Source organism: Wasmannia auropunctata, unplaced genomic scaffold (genome assembly GCF_000956235.1).
Source record: "Wasmannia auropunctata unplaced genomic scaffold, wasmannia.A_1.0 LD333415.1, whole genome shotgun sequence".
Taxonomy (NCBI): domain Eukaryota; kingdom Metazoa; phylum Arthropoda; class Insecta; order Hymenoptera; family Formicidae; genus Wasmannia; species Wasmannia auropunctata.
The window spans coordinates 1-1192 of record NW_012029475.1 but is presented as its reverse complement, the minus strand read 5'-3'; the positions used below and the strand labels follow the sequence as shown (position 1 = coordinate 1192).

The 1192-nt window shown below is 47.5% G+C and overlaps 1 protein-coding gene across 1 annotated transcript; it reads left to right on the top strand.

Moving 5' to 3' along the window:
* Positions 1 to 10: 10 nt before the first annotated feature.
* LOC105460043 (huntingtin-like) lies at positions 11 to 1183 on the top strand (the record flags this gene model as incomplete). Its single annotated transcript, XM_011706485.1, has 3 exons — positions 11 to 46; positions 118 to 687; positions 762 to 1183. Coding segments are annotated over exons 1-3 (999 nt in total), but the record flags the coding sequence as incomplete, so codon positions are not given.
* Positions 1184 to 1192: the final 9 nt, after the last annotated feature.

Genomic DNA, 1192 nt, shown 5'->3' with positions numbered 1-1192 from the left:
AGAAAGCCGCAGTTCTTTTTAAATTATGTCCTGGATTACATGTTAGGTACGCTAAGTAATTACGACGCGCTGCATGACGCACGGACATTCGTTTATTAATGATGTTTATCTTGTCAGATATGATAACGTCAGGGAGAAACGCCGAGGATCATTCCTCTACCGTTATAGGCGTCTTCGGATGCCTGAGAGTGATTTTACCTTACATATGTAAACCCACAGAGCCCCAAGACGTCGAGACGCAGCAGACGGACAGCCTGTTACATATTTACGAATTGTGTTTGCACTATACGAAATGGCATTCCGATCACAATGTCGTAAATGCGGCTTTAGAGACCTTGGCGCAACTTCTGAAAGCGCCGCCAAAGCCACTGGTGTCCGTTTTACTGTCCTCGCGGGGCATAACGCAAAGTAGAATAATATTAAATCAAAATGCATGCATTCCCTCGCTGGGCCACATGAGCATCTCCAGCGCCAGTACCGCTTACGGCGGCAATTCGGATTCCATTTTGAACTTGCACGAGCCCGACATTCCGGAGATTACCCCGAACGCCGAGTGGATCGCCGATACGGAAACACTGTCGATCACGAGCAATACACAGACGCAGGACGAATGTACGAGCGATGCGACGGAGACGAAGGAGAAGATATTGGAGAATTATTGCAATTTGAAAATCGAAACCACCGACAGTAAGGGCGAGCATGTAAACTCGTAACTTGCGTTACGATCTTACATTTTATTAATTTTCATTGTTTTTTTTTAGATGATGTTACAGAAGAAGGCAGCGATATCGAAAGCGAGATGGAAAAGTCCGAGAAAACGCCGTATCCGAGCCTGCAAAATGAACGCTCGAAGGGGGACGATAATTCCGAGAACACTCTGTCGTTCGCTTCCCCGAAGAAATCCTCCCTGGATTTCGCGCTGTACGAGACTTACGTCGGCAGTTTCACGGACTCGGATATGCCCGTCAAGTTTTGCTGCCGTTACCTGGTGTCGTCCTTTCTGCTGGCGGGCAGGCCCGGGCAACTGATATCGGACAAGTTATTTCGCGTTAGCGTAAAGTCACTCGCACTGACATGCGTGGGTTACATTCTCAAACTTTATCCGCACTTGTTTACCACGACCGTGGCCAAAGAGCCAAGCTGCAATGAGACAAACCAATTGATTGCAGACATTTTGCTATTTGCCAATCAC